The 21,172-nt window shown below is 42.4% G+C and overlaps 1 protein-coding gene across 4 annotated transcripts in view; it reads right to left on the bottom strand.

The window, feature by feature from the left end:
* The window catches only part of TBC1D23 (TBC1 domain family member 23), a 552,903-nt gene that overhangs the window by 500,817 nt on the left and 30,914 nt on the right, over positions 1–21,172 (bottom strand). For all 4 annotated transcript variants that reach the window (XM_069204869.1, XM_069204866.1, XM_069204868.1 and 1 more), the window contains exon 2: positions 20,276–20,433. In XM_069204869.1, the coding sequence (XP_069060970.1) occupies positions 20,276–20,383 (108 nt within the window). In that variant the 5' untranslated portion in view covers positions 20,384–20,433. The remainder of the gene's footprint in view (positions 1–20,275; positions 20,434–21,172) is intronic.

Genomic DNA, 21,172 nt, shown 5'->3' with positions numbered 1-21,172 from the left:
GAAATCTACTTTCAGTATGTGCCAGCTTTATTCTCAGATATCCGAGTCCAGCGGTCCCCCATGGAAGCCCCAACAAAGGGAGGGACTCAACTTGATTCCTGGCCAGTGTACACTCATGGGGAACATTTGGGACTTACAGGTGTTAACCCGAAGCCAAGACTTCTCTCCAAAAGGCATTCTAAAGTATAGGGATCGAGTATTCCAGAAGAAACACATATATCAGGGCGTTATCTGCACATAGGGAAACCACATGCATTGTCTCTCCTACCTGGATTCTGCAGGGTCTGAGCACCCTATGCAATAATTCTGCCAGAGGTTCCATGGCTATAGCAAATAGGAGTGGACGACAGGAGGCATCCTTGCCTAGTACCCATAGATAGCCGGATCTTGTCAGACACCGAAGTGTAGTGAATCCTAGTTTGTTTTAATGGGTTACACTAGTTAGCTTAGCCTATGGCTTGCGGACTCATGCCCCCATCACCCAGTGACTTTTACCCTACTTAGCTTGCTCTGTTTTAGCACATTTATTTAATTAATTCTTTTAAGATGGCTTAATTTTTTTGACTTAGGCCCATATTTTGATTTCCATTATCAGTGTCACAGCGTTAAGGCGTCAAGATCAGGCAACAAATACAAACAAACTGTAGGTGTTCACTTTAGGCACTTTCCCTATTCATGCTTTTGAGGGAATTGTTTATATAAATTACTGTCCCAAGCTCGCCTTGTTATCTATTGTTTGGGATTGAACCTACATCAGGGGTCCAATTAGATCTGTATAAATACTCCTCACTTTATCAGATAGTCAGAGGGATTCTGACCAGATGCTTTCGCTGCTATTGATACTGCCGTCGCCTTGACACTGACCCAGTCTTCGTGTCCCTGTAGAGTCTGAGCTAGAGACCTCACTTCCAAGGTAACGAGGGATGGGAGCTCTTCTCATGGCATAGGCAGATTGAGGTTTAACATACCTAGCTCTCTTCCAGGTTAGAGGTTAAGCCTACATGCTAGGGTATTAGGATATTTCACACTCTTCATGTTGTTTCCTGATATGGCAAGATGGTGGGGGTCTTTTTATTAATGACTCTTATCTTTACCAATCTGTTTCTTGCATTGTTCATTATCTTAATTATTGCAGCCCATACAACTTATCGCAGATTGCAGTTCTTCTAAAATAAATCCTATTCAAATATTACTGCATCTTCATCATTGCCTTTGTGCGATTGAGACGTGTTGTTTATGTGAGGAAGGGGTAATCTCCGTTTAACCACAACATTCCCTGAGATGTCACACTTTTGAGTCCATGCGTAAAGGCTGCCACAAACCTTTGACTGTTTGGGTTTTTTGGTGAGTTACTGCTGGTGAGCCAGAAGGGTTGGAACGACATTTGCATTCTGCTGTAGGACTGGCATAGTCACCTACAAACATAAGTACTGTCATCCTTAAACCAGCAGTCATACTTAGAGCGAGAGTCCAACTACGACATGGCACCACCAACGATGGTGTTTAGGCACTAACTTATGGATATCCCGATAATCACAGTTTCACATACTACAGGAACCCTAAACACCATTAAACAGAGACGTCCGTGGTCTTGGGAAATTCCTCCTCAGCTGAACCAGGACCACCTAATTAAGCTGTAGGTTGTTCGAGCTCGAACTCATTAAAAGGAATTTTCTCCCCAATTGGTGTTCCATCTCTTTACTCAGTTTTCATTATGGCTAACACCATAGACATTCCCGAAAATGCTAGACAGGCTTTAACGTTACATTTAGTAGCGCAAGGCTTAACAGAAGAGGACGGGGATGTTACATTCATAGTAGAAGCTAGTGAAGCGTATAAAACAAAAATGTTATTCTTGGGTTACATTTCCTAAGAAAAATGACAGATCAGACAGATTCCATACATAGAACATTGCGAACGTACCTCAACGGTACCAAGCATACCAGTATCTGGGAATACTGCTTACTTATCAAGAGCATCACAACTGGTTTGAAGGCGGCCTACCACATGTAATACAACGCGCAAGATTAGGTCCTTTAGGAAATTATGGACCAAAGTGGCCAATGCTCTCCACATACACACCTCACCCATGTATACAAAACATGCAGGCAGCAGACATGCGAGCCTTATATTTTGAACTAATAATACTTTACTGATGACTAGTTCAGTTCATAACGCGGACATTGAACACAATACCAGTGCGTATAGCAACGGCAGCACCTGCTGGATACCAACTGGCTACTGGGATTAATCCACAAACAGTACATACCATTATGGGTAAAGTACCCACAGAACGAGAGAAAATACCGTTCTGGATAGCCCAGAAAACAAATCAGATGGAAGTTTTGTTTCTCCATACGGGACCACAGGAGAAACATGGAATTCTCACCATATGCTTGTCCTTCAGGATGGTTCCCTCGGTGGATGACTGGGCCACATGAGGTACAGTCTTCGCTGCGATATATACTAACATACATGGTACCCCAACAATTGCCAATTTACCGGAAGTGTTAAAATAAATACAGAATGAGTATGGGGCTGCACTGGCCCTAGATTTGGGGATGAAATTAATGCTTAACTTTGACGACGTCGCCTCAATAATACTCAGTAACATTAAAGGGGAAGCAGTAGCACTGGCTATACGCCAGCGTCTCCAAGAGATTCCACATTTGGACCAGGAGAGAGAACTACTGAAAGTTATTTTCAATACATATACAAGTGTAGGATGGGATAGTTTGGGAGCCAAACCGAAGAAGCGTGAAATACAATATACTACCCCTAAGGAAGGTACTAAACAAGCACAAGAAAATTCCAAGAAGCACTGTGATAAGCAGAAACAAGTTAAAGATAGAAGAAATAAGAGAGCGGATTCTCCACATCCTGAGAACTCCGAAAGGAGATACACTCTCAGAAATAGAGAAAATATAAAAACTCCTGACAGATATACTGATTCACGTCCCTCTCTTTCCTTTCAGGACGCACCGGACAGACATAGCGAGAGAGGAGGCCGTCCTAATCGACGTCCTAAATACGTGAAACAAAAGAAAGACTCAGAGTCTTCAGACAAAAAAAAGGCAACAAGTCCCCTACAACAGAAGGTACAGTTTAAAAAGAAAAAGTTGGCAGCACTGACAATAAAAAATGGCAATAGACTTGAGAGCATTGCTGAAGAACATGACGTGGGCAGTGACACTGTTAAACAGCGTAGCAGCGGTCACGCTATGTCACCAGAGTTTGAAAGATCATCTGGATGCGACAGCGACTAGCGATTTCATTGCAGTTGAGACTGCGGACAGGCGCATACTCCCACCAGATAGGGTCTATGATTTAAAAATTGAGGGAGCTATAGAGAGCACTACTGAAGTAATATTCTGGGATGAACTTAATTGGGATATCCTGTTGGCCGAGAAAGACTGGCCACCGGACCACATCCGTAAGCTCCCACATGGGAAGATGTCATTTTGCATTCTTTCTCTGATCTTGTTCCTACGCCGTTGATTGGGCTTTAATGCAGGCTCCTGCACTATACCGTAATCATGTAGGTTGGGACAAGGATCCTCCTTGTCATGTAATACCTATCAGGTCCACACTCCAACCTCAGCCACAATATCCTGTTAAACACGAAGCTAAAGCTCCAGTGAGTGAGATCCTCACTCACCTCGAGTACCAGGGAGTAATAGAGCCCTGTGCATCTGCAATGAATAACCCGTTATTCCCAGTTGCAAAGCCAGACCATTCCTACAGAATAGTCTTAGATTACAGACACTTAAACAGTCATACACGGACATATGCTATTCAAAATTCACTTAGCACTGCACTCATTAATAATATAGTGCGCAAAAAGTACAAAACAACATTGGATATCTCAAACGTGTTTTTCTGCCAAAACTTAGCACAAGAAAGTTGGGACCTGAGTGCATTCTCATTTGGCTCACAGAAACGCTTTTGCCATGTACCCCAAGGCTATAAGAACAGCCCAGGACTGTTCTCAGCCCGTGTAACGTCGATATTACAGGATCTTGATCCCAAGGTGTTATCCTATGTGGATAACATCTATCACACAGATGACGACCTTACCATTCATCTTGTTAGGGTCGATTGGATCATTTTAGGATTTTCAGACCTCGGTTACAAATTTAACTTTAAGGAAAGTAAGATAGTCTTTCCCAGTGTATTGTTCCTGGGATATGAACTATCAAACGAGGGGAAGAGCCTACTTCTTAGAGAAATGTGCACAACTGCACCTACCTAATACGTTCAGGAAGCTGCAGTCGCGACTTGGCTTCTTTAATTTTGTCAGAACATACATTCCTGATTATGCACAACGTATCAAGCCACGTTATGACTTAATACGCCTTCTGACAAACACTGGACAGTTGAACACACAAGCATCCTTAGGGATGCTAGAAGCCAAACACTTACACACATGTGACAATAAAACAAATTTGGTCATCAGAATAATTGCTGATGCCATTGGAATTACTTATGTCACCTTTAACGAGGGTGACACAGTGCCCATACCATGCAAATCCCATTTATACTCTAATGCAGAACAGCGTTTTGCACCTACAGAAAAAATTATGACTGCAGTTCAGTTGGCTGTCATTAAGCAGAGGCCACCTGCCCAAGGGAAACGCATTGTTGTCGTTACCCTGGTGCCAGCCTTAAAGGCCGTCACTAAAGCAAGCGTTCCTAACACTAAAGCACTACATCCACGTTGGATTCATTCGGCTACCTCCCTGACCGCCAATGATGTTGACTACATCTTTGATCCAAAACTTCAGACAAAAGAATATCTCCAATATGAACAGGAGTACCCCGCTACTCTAGATATTTTACCACTTTATAAATACCATACTTTTATTTATACTGATGGTTCAGCACAACCAGCTGTAGGTACCAAACATCAATATTCAGCCGCTTGCGCAGCCGTGAGTGGAGTGATAAAGGATGGAGTTTTCCACCCTCATAATACCTACAAGCACACCCTAGGGGACTGCACAGCTGAGCTGGCTGAACTTAAAGCCCTTTTTCTAGCATTAGAACACACAGAGTGTGAAAATCTGACTTTGATAGTCTGTGACTCATACTCCTGCGTCCAGTCCTACAATGATTATCTTAACCATTGGAAACTGAACAGGTTTAGAGATTCCAAAGGGAACACCATAAAACACAAAACCTTATGGGGAAGGGTGGCTGATCTTAAGGATAAACTACCATGTGTCCATACACTGGGCCACCAACGTGTAGGAATACACGTAATCGGTAACACTTTGGCTGATGAAACAGCCAAATCCGCAGTAATCGGTAACACTTTGGCTGACGGAAAGTCTCTCCCAAAAGCATACCCTACAAAATATTCTTGCCACATCAGTGCACAGAATGTTGCTTACACAACAATTCCTGCAGTTGGGGATCGAGCGATCCCAAACGAAGACCAGAGACTTGGATTAATAAAAAAAGCGCATGAATGTGGTGCTTCTGCACATTCTGGTATTTCGGCCACAGTAACACTCTTACAGAAATGCTTCTGGTGGCCAGGTCTATACAAACAGACAAAACAATACGTCCTTTGTTGTGATATTTGCCAGGGCTCCAATATCAAACACCCACCGCAGACATTCCCGCTTAGTGTCCAGCAGGCCACTACAATGTGTGTACCTGGACCACTGTGGTACACTCCATCCTGATGGTGCATACAAACACATCTTAGTAGCTGCTGATTCTTGTTCTAGATTCCTATGGGCATGCCTCAGCAGTCGGCCGACGTTTGAACTGTTATATAAGATTTGCTGATCTTTATCGGTACATATGCGGTTGCAGCATTCCATTCGGACCAGGGCCATGCATTTGCCTCCAAGGCATTCAGGGACACCATAGGGACGATGGGTGTTAAACTCGATTACTCCTCACCATACCATCCCAAGGGAAATTCGGTTGTGGAGAGGCGGAACTATGATCTAAAGCAGTCCTTAACAGCTAGAGTATTAGGTTCTGGCCACAGTTGGCTTCATCACCTATATGGGGTCCAGAGAGCACTGAACCATCTGCCAAGACGGTCCTTGTGGGGGACGCACTCCTTATGAGGTTCTCTTTGGGATACCTATGTATGTCCCAGATCTTGATGTCCCTGGTTTGGTGGCAGCAGACACGCCTTTGACATAAATGATTGTCTCACTGTCTTACAGGTGCTTCAACAGTTTTGTGATGATAAATCATCTGTCCGTGCTGACACCTTAGGAATAAGGGATTTACTAACAACTTCCACCAGCTGGATTCCTAAAATCAGGGATCCGATCGTGAGAAGATCACTGTGAAGAAGGAATTCGGTCCATTTAACAGAGCACCGATCCCGGTCCTGGGAGTACAAGGGAACAGAACTGTCATCTTACTGCCTCTGCCTGGTTCCAGAGCGAACAGATTAATTTCCATTGATGACGTCAAAGTTCACCATGTGGCCGATCCTGCACTGTAGACCCAGTGGTCCCTTGGGTAGTTCCAGATTCCCTCTCACTACCCAACAGGATATACCTCTTCAAAGCAGAATTGACAATACCACTACAGACTATATAACAATGTCCAACAACGTTACAAACATCTCCTCAACCATGGGGATGGCGGAGAATGAGCTCTTGCTGGTTCCAGTTACCGCATCAATGACAGTCTCAGTCCAAGAGGTTTTTTTACACCAACACTACACAGACTGATGACACCGTCTACCATGAGCCTCCACGTGAAGTGGACCAATCTACCAGTAATGCACCTGCTCCTTTTTTTTGGAGAAACTGCATTTGGTTATTTCATCAACACTGATGATTTTTCTTCAGAGTCATCCACTCCAGTAACTGAAAATTTATCAAAGACACATAAGCTACACCCATGGCTTAGAATTAACTATTTGACAAACCCGTGGAACTATTTATGGTTCCGTTTGTCATCTTTTGCATTATTTTTATGGATTGGCTTTGTGCCGGTTTTCTTTCTCCTTATAAATGGTCATTACCTTCCTGAACGCTCCCCAGTCTAGCTTACGGATGAAGTCTTAACCCCATATCATTCCTCACATAAGGACCGAAGAGACTTGTCCCTTGTGAACATTTCAGCTGTGCCAATTCCTGATGGTATTGTGTAGGACAACGTTCCATTTGATGTATAAAGACCTGCTGAGGTCATTCAAATTCCATACGTATTCAAAATTTCTTTGACAGATGTTATTACACCTGGTGTTGTATCTGATGATTGGGATGTCCAGACAGTTGATTCCATGTTAAGTGAAATGAAGGACTATACAGTGTTTGAAAGTCATGATGTATATAGACATACAAAGAAATATGGGGAATGTTCGGTTATAATAACTGGGGACATTACTACCTGCACTGTGCTACTAGACATAGACTAGTAGTTAACTACACACAGTGGGAACACTGTTCTACACCACCAGTGGGGAGCCCAAAAAAACTATATAGACAAGTTCACTTATTTCACTGGGCATCACACAAAAAAATTCAGCGTCGTATAATTTCAAATTACCTCCTTCAAAAATTAGGAAAATGTTGCTAACCGATACAAAGCTAATTTATTCAGAGTCCTTTGTTTCCCGTCTCACAGTTGAAGGTTGCGAATACTGGAAGAACACTGTTGATTTAAAAAGTGTACGGGGAACAGAAGATTGGCAAATACAGGGTAGGGCAGAGGTCCTCAATCTGGAGGTCGGGACCCCCAGGGGGCCCGTGCAGACCTGGAAAGGGGGTTATACATTCCCCCAGCTGATTCTTAAAACGCCTCAGCTGAACTTTAATTTGAGTCTCCGGTGCTGTGAAAGCCGCACAGACAGCTGAGGAGACTTTCAGCCCAGGGCTTCTGCTTCTTGAATGAAATGCAAATGTGCTCTACGAGCTGATCTGCAAACGTAAAGGGTGCTTGGGAGCAGCTTTAAATGATCAAAGCTTTGTGAAGACAAACATTTTTTTTTTTGAGGGGTAGTGCGAAGAGTTAACAACTGAGCTGTGAAGTGCATGCTTTTAATTGTAATTGTATTTACACAGCACTTACTTCACCTGGAGGTGTTGAAGGGACAGCTATTAAAAAAAAAAAAAGTATTGCATATGCTCTGATACTACTTAAATCCACATTTTGGAAGCACAGTTTTATAATAAACCTTTTTGTAGTGGCTTATCTTATACTGTGTGCAACGCAAGTATAAATTAATGCCTTTTTATATATTCACAGTGCTTTCTGTCACAGGCTGTGACCTCATGGCACAAAAAATACACAAGTCACTATTCTCAACTGTACTAACAAAGATTTAGTTCTGTTGCTCTCCGGTTAAACACAGACCTCTGCAGTGCATTAACTAATAGAGGTTTCATAATGCACTACAGTACATTTCCCAATTAGTAACAATTTTATTTTATTGATTTTTCATTTCAGCTGGCTATTATTTTATATGTAGCTACCTGGCGGTGAAAGACTTAAAAAAAATTAGAGAATATTTTGGGTTTATTTATGAGAGGCTTGTGCTGCTGGAGCATCACCTTTTTTGATGCTCTAGCATCACAAGCCTCTCAATCGTACCTATGAGCTGACTCAAAGCCACCCTGAGTGGATTGAATGGCCTTGTAGATATGGAGTAAGGCAAGGCAGTGCAAGTCGCTGCATTGCCTTACTTTGCGCCAAGGAGGCGTTCCACGGGCGTAGTGGTGGGTGATCCTATGCAACACAGATGGATCTTGACGCTGCCCCAGATTTACAAAATCACGTAAACTGGAGCAGTACCAAAACCTTATGTCTCCCCCAGAGCACGCATAATGAGGAGAAATGTTTTAATTTCTCCTTGGTTTTTTTCTCTTTCCATGGGTGGTGCTATCTGCCACACATGTAGAAAGAGGTACAATGCCTTTCTAATTGTTTTTGCGCAGGGAGGTGCCCCTTCCTGCACAAATATAATCCTGCCTATGTTGGCAGCAATTGTGCGCAGGGGAAAAGGACAGAAATGCACTGTATTTCATAAATACGGTCCATTCCTGCCCTTTTTTATTTACGTGGTGCAGTGTAACAAGTACCCTTGCAGCTCTGCCCCATGTCAATTCCTAATAAATGTGGACCTTTGTTTTTAGCCACACCTTTGACCACGCCCCCACACTCACTGATCTTTGATTTGCTTTACACTGTCTAATATTATTTCCTCACAGTAAAAATGATTTGCTGTGGGAAATGGAGATGTTTATTATTGTTGATGATGAGGAGTACCAGGTTCTAGAAATTTTTATCAGGAGGGGGTCCTTACACATAAAAAATTTTAAGAGGGGGTCCTGGCATCAAAAAGTTTGAAGACCTCTGATCTAGAGCATGCCTGATTCCTGTGCAAATTATCTTTTTAAATGACACCATTCAGCAGACATCCTGTCTGGGATTACCAAAATGAAAGAAATGAACACACCCATTATCCCCACACTAGCGAAGTTCAATGATTGGAAATACTTCCTAAATGTCACTGTGGATGAACTTGATGCGAAGGTTCAGGCTGGTACTTATAATTCTTCACTTTCTAATCCCGGCGGGTGGTTCATTTGGCCGATAGACACAAATGAATGTCAGGCGTGTTTTTTTAATTCCTCAGGGGGTTTTAGGATCAGCCAGCTAGACCCTTGCTTTATCTCGGGTCAACACACGGGTATAGTTACAACACACAGTGTGGGTAAACTGTGCCAACAATGGGTACAGTATAGCACGTTAGCAGCAGTTAAAGAACATCTTAACACTCTTTTTGGAGATGTAGGCTACCAGGACTTTTTGCTAGGTCCTAGAAAACAGCACTTTAAGAGACTTGTTTATGCTATAAACAACAAGATCTGGGAGCTCTCTGAGATCAAAGCTGCTGCATGCCTAAAGCAAATAGATAGAGAAAACTTAAAAAAGGCTTTAGCTGTTATCGATAACGCATGCACACTTTGTCCAACAGAATTTATTCACTAACTAGCATAGTGTCATCTGCAATAGATATCATACAGACATGTCCCGTTTATATCATGGACAAAGTCAGCTGCGATCCATCATGCAGTTAGGTTGGACATTACAGACATCGAAAAATGGCCAAATTCTGTGGAAATATATTAATGGTAGTGAATTGTTCACTACCTTTAATTTATCCAGAGAACAACAGACAATGGCTAAAAAGGAAGCGAGTTTCACAATGCTCCATATGGAGAAATTAGAAAAACTGGCTTTTACAGTTGCAGAGAGTCCTTCAACAGTATGGCTCTTACATGGCATTATTGATCTGCCCATTTCTACTTTTTGTTTTTCGGAATGCCTGAAACATTTTGCCATGGGCAGGAACCTGCAACTGGGCGATAGCTATATTAATGAAGAGTGGGAGTTGCCCTTCGATTATCAATGTCTGAACGGCAAAACTGAGGTCATTCTTAGCGAAAGCGAATGTGAGACGACTGTCGGTCATTCAATGATTTGCAAGCCTGTGTCCCTTCATGACCTTTGCAATGCAGGGGTCGCAAACTTGGCCTCTTTTCTGAAGGGTACTCCCTTCCCTTTGATTTGACAGGCATTTCGTGTACTTTCGAATGGAAGTTATGTAGTGCGGAGCGACCAAAGCTGTTGCAGTATGCGACCAGGGATTGCCTACTACGCAATTTCGGTCTCCAAGGTTGTTACGTGTTGTTGGCAGGTTTTGTTCCCCGACACACAAGAGATAAAGGTATCGGACATGTGGCCTCACATTGATACTACTAATGTAAATTATGACAAGCTGAGCAGATTAAAGGCGCTACTGTTTCAAAAACAGGTTGCGTTGACATCAGCGAGAGATACATATGCTCTGCAGATTGCGACATCAGCCGAGATACAATCCCTATTAAATACCAACTTCCTCAAGCACTTTGGAGAACTGGTATCCTGAATATTCAATGCCTCGAGCACTGCTGGGATTGTTCATTTCTTTAAGGCTGTTGGGTCTGGATTCGTGTCCATCTTCCAGACTGTCTTCGGAGTCATTCCATCGGCCAACAATTCACTCTTTTCAAATGTGTTTGGCGGCTTTCCAATAATTTTGCCATTGATTAGCGGGATACTACTGCTATTTCTTCTGATTCACAGTGGTTGTGTCTTTTCAGCTACACAAAGCAATGGAGCTGCTGCCACCAGCTCAACTGTGCTGTGACGCATGGTTCAGATCTTCAATGCTTCCTTGCTGGTGGAATTGGAGCATGATTGGTAATTGTCATTCCGACCACTCCTATGGTGTGTACAACCAGTCTTTCGCTGCATATGATGCCTCTTCGAACATTTGCCAACAGTATGCCTTGCTGTTACGCCAGTGCCTCTAGTGGACCAAGAACTGTTGATGTCCCTGATGAGGGTTCAGTTACGGTCGTGCCCCTTGAGACTAAGGCTGATTCGCAAGGCCTCTTATGAGTATTCCTTGCTCACTGAGTTGGCTCGTTACACCATGGAGGAGGCCACTCCTGCAGGTGGACCTGCACAAGAGACTACTGCACACTACTGCTCTGTGAACCCATCTGCCTATCCCGTGATCGATCCGAAGCCTGATGATGTGGCCTCGTTTTTGGTGCCATTTCCATTCAGTGACTCCGGAGATGCGCTTCAAGAACATGACTATTGTAAATAATTTGATGATTGGCTTATACCAAATTCAAAAGTATACGGTTATTGTCCTTGCTCTGGCCTGCTGTGCTTGTCATGGTCGACATTATATCTTGATATGTTTTTAGCTATTGATTTTTAACATGTTTTTACACTAAGTTCTTATGCTTTTAGTTTTTCATTTTTAGCATTTGGATTCATCTCATTGTCGGTGGCGTCCAGATATGGCGTCATACTTATTACGGCAATGGGGAGGGTGTAGTGAATCCTAGTTTGTTTTCAGGGGTTACACTAGTTAGCTTAGCCTAGTCTATGGCTTGCAGACTCGTGCACACATCACCCAGTGACTTTTACCCTATTTAGCTTGCTCTGTTTTAGTGCATTTATTTTCTTAATTCTTTTAAGATAGCTGCCTTGTTTTGACTTAGGCCCATGTTTTGATTTGCATTATCAGTGTCTCAGCACTAAGGCATCAAGATCCGGTGACAAAATACAAACAAACTGTAGGTGTTCACATTAGGTACTTTCCCTTTTCATGCTTTTAAGGGAATTGTTAATATAAATTACCGCCCCAAGCTTGCCTGGTTATCTATTGTTTGGGGACGAACCTACGTCAGGGGTCCAAGTAGATCTGTATAAATACTCCTCACTTTATCAGATAGGCAGAGGGATTCCGACACTGGCCCAGTCTTCGTGTCCCTGCAGAGTCTGGGCTAGAGACCTCATTTCCAAGGTAACAAGGGTTGGGGGCTCTTCTCATGGACATGGTATATGCAGATTGAGGCTTAACATACCTAGCTCTCTTCTACGTTAGAGGTTAGGCCTACATGCTAGGGTATTAGGATATATCATACTGTTCATGTTGTTTCATGATATTGCAAGATGGCGGGGGTCTTTTTATGAATGACTCTTATCTTTACCATTCTGTTTCTTGCACTGTTCATTATCTTAATTATTGCAGCCCATGCAACTTATCGCAGATTGCAGTTCTTCTAAAATAAAACCTATTGAAATCTTCCTGCATCTTCATCATTGCCTGTGTCTGATTGAGATGTTTTGTTTATGTGAGAAATGGGTAATCTCCGTTTAACCACGATGCTCCCTGAGATGTCACACTTTTGAGTCCATGCGTAAAAGCTGCCACAAATCACCTTTGACCGTTTTTTTTTTTTTGGTGAGGTACTGCTTGAGAGCCGGAAGGGTTGGGACGACAGTTGCGTTCTGTTGTAGGATTGGCATAGTCACCTACTAACATAAGTACTGTCATCCTTAATACAGCAGTCTTGCCTAGAGCAAGAGTCCAACTACGACAAAAGCATCCATGGGTACCTGGGCAACAGGGTCCAGGCGTACATGAATGATGCTCCAACATATTACATTTCCTTCCATGTGAATCTTTTTGGAAGTTAATAAATTCAACTGCATATTTTTTTTTTACATTGGTTGTGTTTTTTTCCAATGGGATTTCTCTGAATTGATTTGGGTACCTTACTTTTTATGTATGAAACCTGAAGCAACAAAAGTGGCTCGAACTGTTCACTGTCTAGCAAAACTGGGTAAGGAAATTTCCAGTATTTAGTAACTTTAATTCCCCATTTTCTAAAAATGTATTTAAAAAAAAATAAAATAAATAAAAAAAATAACAATGCAGCTATTTCAGTGTTGACCCACGTGACTAGGGATGGATCACTTGGTTGTCTCCCACGCAGAGTTAAAAAGTTGACTATATCAGTTCAACTGAGGTGACCTAAGGCTTCAATGCTCATTAGTAGCTTGGTAATATTACCACGACTGATAATAGTGTTGTGCCATCTGAATCAATATTGAGGACAGAGCCATAGCTTTTCAGTTGTTTCTTCAAGTGCTGCTGCTAAGTTGGGAATTCTTTAGACATCTCAATAAAACAATGTTTAATCACTACAAACTCAACTCAGTTCGCCCAACCATACCTGTCACACAAACTCATCCATACTCAAAACAATCAATCATCATGCATGCCTCTAGGATTTTATTAGCAACCCAACATTGAAATCAGTCTTTTTAATATTCTACAGTTGTTGTGCCTTAACCAGGGGACCCACAAGTCGGTCAAAGTATGCTTTGGTGGAATTAATAATTGCTGTCCACCTCCTTCAGGACATAGATCAATATATCTTCGTTCTAAAACATAAATGTATGGTTTGTTCTAAATATAAACAAATCTACATGTAAGGGTCAGTATATAACAACAAAAATGAATGTAAAAGATTGATGCTTTTGCAAAATCAGCTCAGCATAAGCTTTGCCATTCATAGATTCCACCAGGTAGTCCAACGCACTTTGTTAGTCCATGCCCTAACACCAATTTCTTGTGGCTACTGATATCTGTCACCAGTTGCACCACCACATCACATACAGGTCCAAAAATTATGAAACGTAATCGACCTCATACTTAAACCATGGTGTACCACCGAAGTGGAGCATGTTACCTTCCGATCTGTTACTATTAGAGAGAGCATGCATTGCCAAAATACAGACTTACACACCATTCCTCTATTCACCAGTACACACTAGAACTTTCAGTTAATTGGCATCTTCTAATTTAATTTAAAGTGGTGGTCCACTGCTACCAAATACGAACTACTGGGAAATAGATTATCCTAGTCTAGATAAAAGGAATGTTCACAAATCCAGATATAGGGGGTCATTCTAACCCTGGCGGTCGTCGACCGCCAGGGCTAAAATGACGGGGGCACCGCCAACAGGCTGGCGGTGCCCCGCAGGGCATTCTGACTGCGGCGGTTCGGCCGCGGTCAGAAGTGGAAAACCGGCGGTCTCCCGCCGGTTTTCCGCTGCCCTTCTGAATCCTCCGCCATGGGGATTCAGACACCCCATACCGCCATCCTGTTCCTGGCGGTTCGCCCGCCAGGAACAGGATGGCGGTATGGGGTGTCGTGGGGCCCCCGTAAGAGGGCCCCACAATGAATTTCACTGTCTGCATTGCAGACAGTGAAATTCGCGACGGGTGCCACTGCACCCGTCGCACCTTCCCACTCCGCCGGCTCCGGTCCTCGTGGGAAGGTTGTTTTACACTGGGCTGGCGGGCGGCCTTTTGGCGGTCGCCCGCCAGCCCAGTGTAAAACCCAGAATACCCGCAGCGGTCTAATGACCGCGGTGCGGTATTCTGGAGGGGGAACTCTGGCGGGCGGCCTCTGCCGCCCTCCAGAGTTAGAATCACCCCCATAATCTCCCCCAGAATCTCAAGTGGCCATTCTATGCATTCTGTCATAAGATATTTTACCAAAGTACAGATCCATAGGCCAAAGTTGTTGTTTATGCTTATTAGATACACCACATTCAGCTGGTAAACAATTACATTATTTACCTCACAGCGGCCTTTACATTGGACACTGCTGTGATGCATAACTATGCAAGATCACGTCCATATGCTTTCTGTATCTGCCCTTTACCAGAGCACAAACTCCCTTCTTTTGTTATGTTTATACCTAGATGTGGTCTTATACTACCTTATTCTCTAATAATCCTGTATGAAGAGCTCAAAGGTCCCACATAAGACAAGCTGCTATGCACCCAACAAACCTCTATGTCACCTGATTTTGAAGAGACAGGACCAACCATTTCCAGGCCTGTTACTCGACGGAGCAGGCGGGAATTACTGCCACCACAAACAAACATCATCTGTCCATTCAAGCCCTATCCCCTGCTCACTCCGTTATTTGATCTTTTACACTGCACACTGGTGCTGGTCGGTATGAGGGCGCTTAACATTACAGCATTGTTGCCCAAACTGTGGGTCATGAGCCCCTCTTTAGTTCAAGTAATAATTACACAATTTAAAGGGGTCTTATCTTTTCATATTTGCTGCGCTTCAAAGACTGAGGGCACATTTCAGGGTGCATCTTGTGACGAATGGCTGCTTATCTTCTTTAAACATGGGGATTGCTGCTTACAGGGTGAGGAGTTTTCTGTTGCTAACCCATGTAGGTAGGTTATTGCTAAAAATTGTAGAAAAGCTGTTTCATTATTGGTCAAAGAATGAACAATATTGGCCAAGTCAAAAGTAGTGGAATGGCTAACAGCCTTTGGTTTTGTCTATACTTTTTTGTCATGGTTTTCACAAACCTTTATTATTGGGAAACTTTCTGGGCTGCATATATTACATAGTTCTTAATGTGTACTGTGCTGTGCCCGTTATCAAAACAAGTAAAAGGATTATCCTCATTCCTTCCCACAGCCCTGCTGGAAGTAGGTTTAATAACTCCGGTTCTCAGCTGTGGCACAGGGACTTTCACATAACATGTATCCTCAGCGTACAGTAGTGCAATATCACGGTAATTAGAAAGAGAAGTGAAATGTATCTGCTGTATGTGTAGTTCTCTAGTAGGAACTAAAACTAATGTTAGCCCTTAAAATAATAACTTGTTTTAACATACTGTTTGTTTGTTTACATTTATGCTGTTTCATAGGTCTGTAATGCACTTACCACAGTCGGAAGGATGGAAATCCGATCTGGACCTCTTAACATTCTGGGTGCACATATAAGCCCGCCCAGAACACATTAACTATATGTGCTATCTTAAAGCTATAAAAGCCCAAAGGACTTGTACAGTGGGCATAACAGATGATGGAAATAAATTACTTCTACAAAGGTATCTATAAATAATGTTTATTATGCTCAGCAGACGACATTAGCTTTATGCTTTAACTTACAAAGACTCTGCGTGAGGACAATCATCCATGTGTCAAATATACTTACGGCAGAAATGGCAGACTCCAGTAGAAGTTCAATGTCACTACAATGCATGAATGAAATACACCCTCTAGAAATGGCAAGTGCAGTAGTGGCCCATCCTTGAGACCAGTAAGTGACTGCAACCACTGTTTATTGGCTGACAGATAACAAGATCTGCCAATGAGAGGAGGCAGCAGTTCCAATCCTTCAGGAACTACTGAGGCTTCCCTCCTGCCACCTGCGATCATTTGTGTGGCTCAGTAAGCTTTTTTTGCTTTAAATTGTCGTTCATAATTGATGTACATATGTGCGTGTGTGTTATTAATAGGTTTATGCGAGTGTACGTGCATGTGAATGGTGGGTGTAAATGTGCATGCTTGTGAATAGATGGATATGAGTGAGTGTGCAGGTAGATGGGTAAGTGTATATGCGGCCCGCCCAACACCCTGCTTGAATTACCGGCCGCCACCAGATGAGAGAAAGGTTCACCGGTGTACCTAGCTAACCACCAGCGACACGATTGTAAAAGACGAATAGAAGAACGCCTCGCTTTTGACTATTCATCAAATGGCACTATGAACAAAGTTGATAAAAATTGGTACCATTGTGCTATTGTCAAAGAAGATAACCAAAAATTCATAGTGCAGGTGCAGATCACCTATGGTAGGGCTGTGCTAGAGATTTGAAGCAAAAAAATATATATATGGAGCAAAAGAAGTCTGTATTCAGGAGTCAACAGCAGGGTAAAAGCAAAGGCCACTACAGGAGCGAGTGGATGGAAATGCAGGAAAAATCGGTCAAAGCTGCCCTTAGAATTGCGTCAATATTATCATGCACCAGGCGCTTTAGACTAGCGGAGTCCCATCAGAATGCAACGAAAATCTCATGGGAATGCGAAGGACCTGCCTTCATGCAAGCTGGTCACTAGTCAACATAATGATGCCAGTTAACGAGATGAGGACTTTAACTTGAGAATAATGAAAAACTGTGAACAACAAGACTCCAAAATACAATAAAATCAGCTTGGAAATACCATAAATGGGTTCAAGGGAAATACAACACTGACTGTCATCTCTCACAGTCCGAGTTACACAGGACATGGGTCCAATATGTTTAAAAGAATGCAGAGGAAAATCTTAATGTAATAACCCGGATGTAAGATTATGCATTACATATAAAGAGAACCCCATGAAGTTATTCCTTGTTATTTATTGATTCTCTATAACTTTGTGGTGTCTCAAGGGAACATCTGATTTCAAGTTATTCAGAAGCATTTATAGACAGCAGGATGATCGAGTAAATAAAATAACATTAAATTACTCACAATACAGTAAAAGGTATCATCATCACTTGTTGTCCCCATCACCTCAGTTCCTCTAGAAGCCTGGAAGGTAATGACCTGCAACAGAATGCTTCTCAGATGCAGGACGCAGGGTTTTGCCAACATTATATTGCACCTGATGAATTTTAAAGATTGTGGCATCCTATTCAGACACACATCCCCAAATGTCAACTGTTTTGTGCAAGTTAAGTTGCACTTAGTACAACAACCATATACAAGCTCAGTGATAGTTGGCTAATACTATGTTTCAAATTAATACAAGAAACTTTGACACCATGACTTGGAAGAGCTACCTAGGATGAATCCGAACTACCATTTATCTAAATAAATGTAACGTAATAATGTGGGGCACAGGCAGCAGGGAAAGGCCTGCAAACCGATCTTCTTCTAAAGCCAACCCAAAGCCACATCAAAAAGGTTGTACAACGATTTCAGTCCACAAATGAAGATATACATATGCCAGACTGTGGTGAAATTTGTCATAACCACACAGTACTGGATATGTCAACTACAAAAACATTCATTTTAGGACTAGAAAGTAGGATGCCTGCGATAGAGAATGCAATTGCTGTGGGTGTCTGGAATGCAAGAAAGAGTCATGTGCAACTACTTCTCCCCACCACCCTATGCTTCTTGATGTGCGTGAGGCTCTCCATGTCCAAAAAAACCTCGCATTAGACAGGAAGCAAGCAAACCAAACAAGAATTTGAAATACAATAGGTTTTGCATTTTCTTGTGTCAAAGCAATTGGCATTGTAAATGCACACCTGGACTTTTCTTGCCATATAAATGTGTCAACCCTGCAGCATAATTTAGTCCTCCCTTAAAATCTGCAAACTTTTAAACTTTTGTCATTGTTTTATATTTGCATTTAATTTGAGGGTGTTTTTCAAACTCAGACATGCAAAGTTTACACACACCCTAGCAGGAGCAAGTGCTTGCCTATGGTGGGAGTGGGGAGGAAACAAACCCATATTCACTTATGTTAAAGAAGGCTTTATAGGCAACCACGTACAATACTAATGTATAGAGAAAGAGGAAGCCAGAGGCCAGGCTCACGGGCCCGATAACGTGTGTGGACATGCAAAGCTTGAGGAACAGATAGAGACCTGTCACACCGAAGAAAATGAACACAGGAGATACGATTTAAACACCATTTCAGTTTTATTTTGTTTCACACAGATTAGACGGACACTCAGCAAGCAATCAAACGAAAAGAATTATCAAAGCAGAATCAAGGCACTTGGGGCCATATGTACGAACACATTTTCCCATAGACATAGAATGAATAAAACCCTTTGATACATCTGGCCCTAAGTCTCCACCACACAGCAAAGCGGGCTCCATTGTGTACCGGAGCAAAGAACCAAGCCGGCTGAAGGCCAGAAAGGAGAGCCAGGGCCCACCCACACCGTTCGTTCCATCCATCAATGTATTATATTTTACAGAAACTTTTAAGATTCTGTTTCGTGTTCTGCCACTGGTTGGAGCAAGCTCTCGACAACTGCAAATAGGAGCACTCTAGAGTTGAACTAAGTTGCAAAGGCAAAAAAAAAAAAGACACACAGAACTCAGCTCCTGCAGTTTAGCGGTACGACATCGAAATTCACCCATGGAGGCGACATGAGCAATGCTTTATGGAAGAATGAAAGAGGATTTAAAATGTATGAATGTCACCAGGGAGTGCCACAGAGCAGAACCTTCCTGTTTCAGTAAGGACACACTGCAAACACACCGAAAACAAGCAACGACATGGGAGGGGTGGTGGAAACAGGCAGACACGATCAGGAAACGGGGGCAGGCGAGAGCTGCTGGCAGTCGACAGTGCAAGACGATTAAAATTACCATAGCCCCCATGATCGTTAAGGACAGGCACCAAAGAAGAAAGAATAAGTAGTTTGCTTACAGTAAAACGTCTTAGCAATCGTGTAATTATACAGGGTAAGTTCCCAAGGCAATAACAAAACCACAACAAGGTGGACAAACGTAAAACATTAACCAATGACATTAAGGGATTTTCGAAAGGCAAGCCCATAAACGAGTGAAAGTGATGGGCATGAGGCGGGCATAGTTAAAAGCCCACAATGCTAGCAACAGGTCAGAAGCGCTTGCGCTGTTGGCCTAAAAAGGATGAGAAGCAAGCCATGGAATAGAAATACTTCCCTTTGTGCAATCAATCACTGCTTCTCCCTTAGCGGAAACTAAGATCAAAACCCACATAGCCGATATGGTAAGGGTCAGAATACTGGTAACTCTAACTTGGTCTCCTAATTGTTCAACAGGCCAGGGAAACATGCCACAATATGGCATCATACAGTCCAGTGTCCACGCCACTCTCACTACTCAGGCCTTCACACCCTCTACATAGGACATCAGGATGTCAAAAGGTGTATATTCTGTGTTCAGAGAAATTAAAGAAAAACAAACCCAACATAATGAGTAAATAAATAAGAGTTGGGAATAGGGACACAGCAGGCAGGTGATAGGCTGAAAATAACTATTCAATACCTTAAATGTGTTACAAACCGATGAAACAATATAACAAGCTGTTGCAGAACTTATCACAGTTTTAGCAGGCTTACCTTCCATACTTTGGCTCTGAGCTCAGCAGGTACTGGACCCCCTTGTATAATGTTTCGAACGGTTTCAAGATCACAGCCTCCTGCCTCCAGAGCTTCTGCTAGGTCCATTTCCCAAATGCGAAAAGCTTCAGTTTAATCTCCAGTGAACAAGCACATATCTACAAAAAACAGACACAAAAAGGCTACCGAGTGAAGGCTAATTCACATGTGACTTGCAATAGGCAACAAAATCTTAACAAGTATTGATGTAGATTATTTGTCAGGCAGACTTTACATGCTAGCTTATACAGGGTAGTTAAGCGTTGTCAAATTTTCTATCTGTGAATTCAACATATTCCGCTCACATAAATATTGAAAACCAACATTATAAAAAAAAAAGGATTAAAAAAGTATGGCCGTTTTTGCAGGCAAACATTAAACGGCAGGGACAACAAACATTTTTTTTTTTAAAGTTGCAAAAAATCACTGTAGGTTCAGTTAGAGTTTCAGCACAAATCCAATCACTGAAGTTGCAGAAAATTAGAGTCTCTTTACAGACAGCTACAAAAATATGCGCATTTCAATGTGTACATCGAGGCATAACTGTATGTTTTCTATTTGAGTCACGTAACTGCAACATATTAGTGTGATAATCAGACTACACAGTCGAACGCCTACCCAGGGTAGAGAGCGGCAAGTTGAGATTTCAAAAAAACATTTTAGGAAGTGCAAAACATCCGCTAAGGATAAAAACATATAGACCTTGCTTTACAAGAAAAGCAGACCCCTAAAGACACTTGCGTGAGAAGATATTGGACAAACATGTCCTCAAGATCAAAAAGCAATCCTATGAAGAGGTGAGTCAAAAAGAAAAACAACAGAAAGAAGAAACAGCAGACATTATGGGAAACCGTTTTG

This window comes from Pleurodeles waltl, chromosome 8 (assembly GCF_031143425.1).
Source record: "Pleurodeles waltl isolate 20211129_DDA chromosome 8, aPleWal1.hap1.20221129, whole genome shotgun sequence".
Taxonomy (NCBI): domain Eukaryota; kingdom Metazoa; phylum Chordata; class Amphibia; order Caudata; family Salamandridae; genus Pleurodeles; species Pleurodeles waltl.
This window is presented reverse-complemented; position numbering and strand designations above follow the sequence as displayed.